The 3946-nt window shown below is 46.2% G+C and overlaps 1 protein-coding gene across 1 annotated transcript in view; it reads right to left on the reverse strand.

Annotated features, from left to right (window-relative positions):
* Nucleotides 1-1287: 1287 nt before the first annotated feature.
* Nucleotides 1288-3946, reverse strand: part of ADRB1 (adrenoceptor beta 1) — a gene marked incomplete at its 5' end in the record, with an annotated part of 4291 nt that continues 1632 nt past the window's right edge. The window contains 3 exon segments of the mRNA XM_010141057.1: nt 1288-1423; nt 3306-3418; nt 3420-3461. Of these exon segments, the coding sequence (XP_010139359.1) occupies nt 1288-1423; nt 3306-3418; nt 3420-3461 (291 nt within the window).

Raw genomic sequence — 3946 nt, forward strand, 5'->3', positions numbered from 1 at the left:
CCACGGACACAGTTCAGATCACAATTTTAAGCCACATTTTTTGCACATAGCTTCATTCATTTGTTGGTTACTGCTTGGAGCTACGGTCGGTTCATGCCAAGGGTCGTGGTCTCAGAACATCCTGAACAGACAGAAAAGTGAAGCCAGGCTTTCCACGCAACATATTCCCACTTCAGCACGGGGTGGGATGCGGTCTTCTCTTCAGAAGTGCTGAGCAAACACTGCTTAAAGTGCAGTCGGCGCCTTTGAGAATTTGACGTCTTGCATGTGGAAGTCTCAGGCACCCTCGCCAAATAATTTTGGTCCTGGCAGACTCGGGATGTTTTCTCGGAGGGGATTTCTGTTCTACCTGTGTCTCCCTTCCCTGCAGGCCCGCGGCTCTTTGCTGTTACTTTCCTGCCTACGTACGTGTGCAGCTGCATCCCACCACCTATACTTTCTGACTTGCAGTTCCAATGGCTAATCCACGTCTGTTTTCTGTCAGAAAAAAATATTCATCCTGAGTGTTTGACTCAGTGCCTCCGGAGTATTTCAGCTGCCCTGTAACACTTTTCAGAGTATCCTTCTTCTCCGCGGAGAACAGCCTGTTCTGAGTGTGATCCACAGCAGACTGCTCGCCAGCAGCCTCCCCTTCCTCGCACACGTGTGTGCCATATGTCCTTCTCTGTCTGCACCGTTACTGTCCCACCGTCTTTTTTACACCGTGCAAGACGGACCAGCATCCTCCATCCGTGCTGCCAGGTGGATTATCTTAGCGGTCTACGAAGGGACTCCATGTCCCAGCCTCCAGACTCTTCCAGCAGGTCCTCGACTGGCCAAAACTCGACTGCAGACAAATTCTGACCACTTTGCTCACAGAGCTGGCCCTACTGAGGCCAATGGGCACAACTCATGCTACCTTTCACCTTCTCAATGCCTTTACACTCGTCCAGGGTAAGCGTGACCCAGCATAGCTATTCGTCAGGAGAAGACAGGCAAGTTCTGCTCATAAATTTCCCACCTAAGTCAACCCTGTTGAGCCAAAACTTTAATCACTTTTTAAAGTCTCAGGACACGAGCATTTGGATGGTTAAAATTAAGTATGTGAACTGATTTATGAGACAAAGAGTGAGGTCCAAGAAACTGTCCCAGCCCACGCAGTAGGCACCACGCTTCCCCAGGATCCAGCACCCTGCTGAGGATGAGGGCTCAGCAGCCACTTCAGCTCCCAGACAGACGCTGGGGCCAGATCCTGCCCCGCTCTACCTAGCAGAGAGGGACCAGTCTTGCACTGGCTCACTGTGAACCCTAACATGCAGGAGGAGGGCAGCCATGCCCTCCCTGTCCTGTCTGGACCCTGATATGTGCAGCCAACGTCATCTCGTTGCAGTCGCTGGCATCAGACATCGCCATCCCATGCACCCTTTTGGTCCTCTTGTCTTTGCTGGAATCACAGACAAAACCAGATTAGAGAAGAAAAAGTCACTGGTGGCAGAACTTTTTTCACTTAACACCTGATCTGACATCACCTCATCATTTTAAGGAACCCTTTTCACTATTATCAAGAGAGACACCATTAACTGCAGTTCGTATCAATCCCCAGCAACATCAATGGAAAAGTATTATTTACTTCCCCGGTCCCTTTATTTTGTCCTTGCATAAAAAGTGTAACTCTCTCCCCCTCCCCCTCCCCCCCATGAAAATACATCATCAGCAATTGCAAAGGACAAATTCTTTGCCTTTTAAAATATCAACAAAAAAATGAACAAATGGTTTTCAAACCAAACCAAAGGCTACCACCCTCAAGATCTTGTGTTGGGAAGTGCTCTTCCTGGGAGCGGATTTCTAATTTAACTACAATTCTGAGTTTAATAAAGCTAAAAGTGGCTTCACTTTTATTTCACTCTGCCTTTCTGTTGCTCTGCCATGTATTCATTTCAGTAATGGAAAAATTTATGAAACCAGAAGGATACAGCAGACCTTCATGAGGCAATAAAGGAAGACAATCTTTTGGACCAGGGATGCAGCCAGTGCCTCCTTCCCCGGAGCAGTCCAGGAGGTAACATTCAGTGATAAGAATCTGTCTCCTGAGGACTCTGTGGCTGTGGGCAGCCCACCAAAGCCACACAGCACACGGCCGTTCTGATCTACAAACCAGGTAGTTTTACTTCACCCAGTAACACAGAGAAGGTTTCAGCGGTGTTGAGCCCACGTTCGAGCCTGCTTCAGTTATGCCCCAACCACTCCCTCAGAGGTTAACTCCTTTTCACACTAAGAGGGAACCAAAGGCTGGACTCTTGTGACCGGCTCCCCAGCTGCCATCTCCCCTCACAGGGCACGAGCCTCCTCCAGCTGCTTTTTGGGCAGAGCTCTGCCCTGGCCTCCAGGCTCCGCACTGGAACCTGGTCCTGCCAAGCACACACCACCCACCTCACTCAGGCAGGATCAGGCCCATCGTCAGCACAAGGAGGACTTACTTGTGGGGTGGCACGTACCACATACGGGGATTTCTTTCTACTCGAGACCATTTTTAGCTTTCAAATTAAGCATCCTCTGTAATCTTAAATATTCTGGTCTCCTGACACCCAGCTGCATACTCCTACCAAAAAAAAAAAAAAAAAAAAAAACCAGGGAGAAATCAACCTGCCAAAAAGCTTTCTTTTCTTTCTTCTCTGCAGATTAGAATGCCTGAAGACTCCTCATAAAAAAAAAAAAAAAAAAAAAAAAAAGTGTATCTAGAAAGAAATAGTTACAGAAAATGAGAGGAGTATTCATTATCAGAGTGGAAACACCTTGTCGTTAGGCATTAATTTTAAGGGAAGTCAGCAGACCTTGGTGCAACAGAAACACGACCTTATTGGGTTTCAAACACGGATTTTACAATCCTGTGTCAGGAAAAGCCATTAGATACAGTCGTATTAGTAATCCAAGCCACCTTTGGAGAAAACCAAATGCTGTTCCTCCTATTATAGGCAGGCATTGTTTCAAAACCTGGAGAGACACGCTTGCTTGTGCTGCAATGGTATTTATTGCACATAGACCAATTACTTACACAGTAGTAAATTGCACCAGAGTATAAATATGTTATAAAACACACACACAGAGGAAAATGGAAATGACACACAAGTGCTAAAATAACAGCAGATTCATGTGGGCATTTGGAAATAAAAATAAAAATAATAAAGTCTCTTAAGATGTTTTAATTTATAACATGGATATATTTACAGTACCTTCATAAAATTATATTAAAAAAGTCACTCTCTCAATAAAACTATAACAGATCAGACAAAAACAGAAATCAGTTTCGGAGTCGGCATTATACAAACCTCTGTTTCATTTTTAATTTGCGCATGTGTACGTGTGTGCAAGTAACATCTTCAAATAACTTTACAACTCTTAACACTGTGCAAAAAATGGCTTTGTCGCCATTTTTAAAAAAATGTGCAGTAAATTTTTGCTGTTGCCAGGATTGTTTTTTCCCCCTGTTCATCTGTAATTACAATGAACAAGCTGCAGAAGGCTCCTCATATCCACACCCACACACCCCCAACCCCCCGCTTTTCATAAAATACTTTTAGTGGTATGTAAAGATGCTGTTTAATATAAACATGGTCCGTTTATTCCCCTGTACAATATGCACAGTTTGAGGTAGAAGTTTCTCAGCCTGACTGCTATTGTCTGGCCGAAGGAGATAAGCACAGTAACTCACTGCTCGCTGATGCAGATGGAAATAGCACAGGAGTGTGGGCTGGCTTTTCCCCCCCTCCTCTTTCCAAATATACCTGTGCTCATCGTTTTTCTGTCCTGCGGAAGTGGGGAGCACTGCTACTCCGAGCTTAAAACTCACCTTGCCCGCGGGGCTGTACCCTCCGCCTGCAGCACCTGCAGCACGGACCCTACGGCTCCCCCCAAACCGCCGGGTGCTGTGGGTGAGGGAGTGAAAGCCAGGGTATCCGACAGCCCCGGG

This window comes from Buceros rhinoceros, unplaced genomic scaffold (assembly GCF_000710305.1).
Source record: "Buceros rhinoceros silvestris isolate BGI_N320 unplaced genomic scaffold, ASM71030v1 scaffold13588, whole genome shotgun sequence".
NCBI lineage: Eukaryota > Metazoa > Chordata > Aves > Bucerotiformes > Bucerotidae > Buceros > Buceros rhinoceros.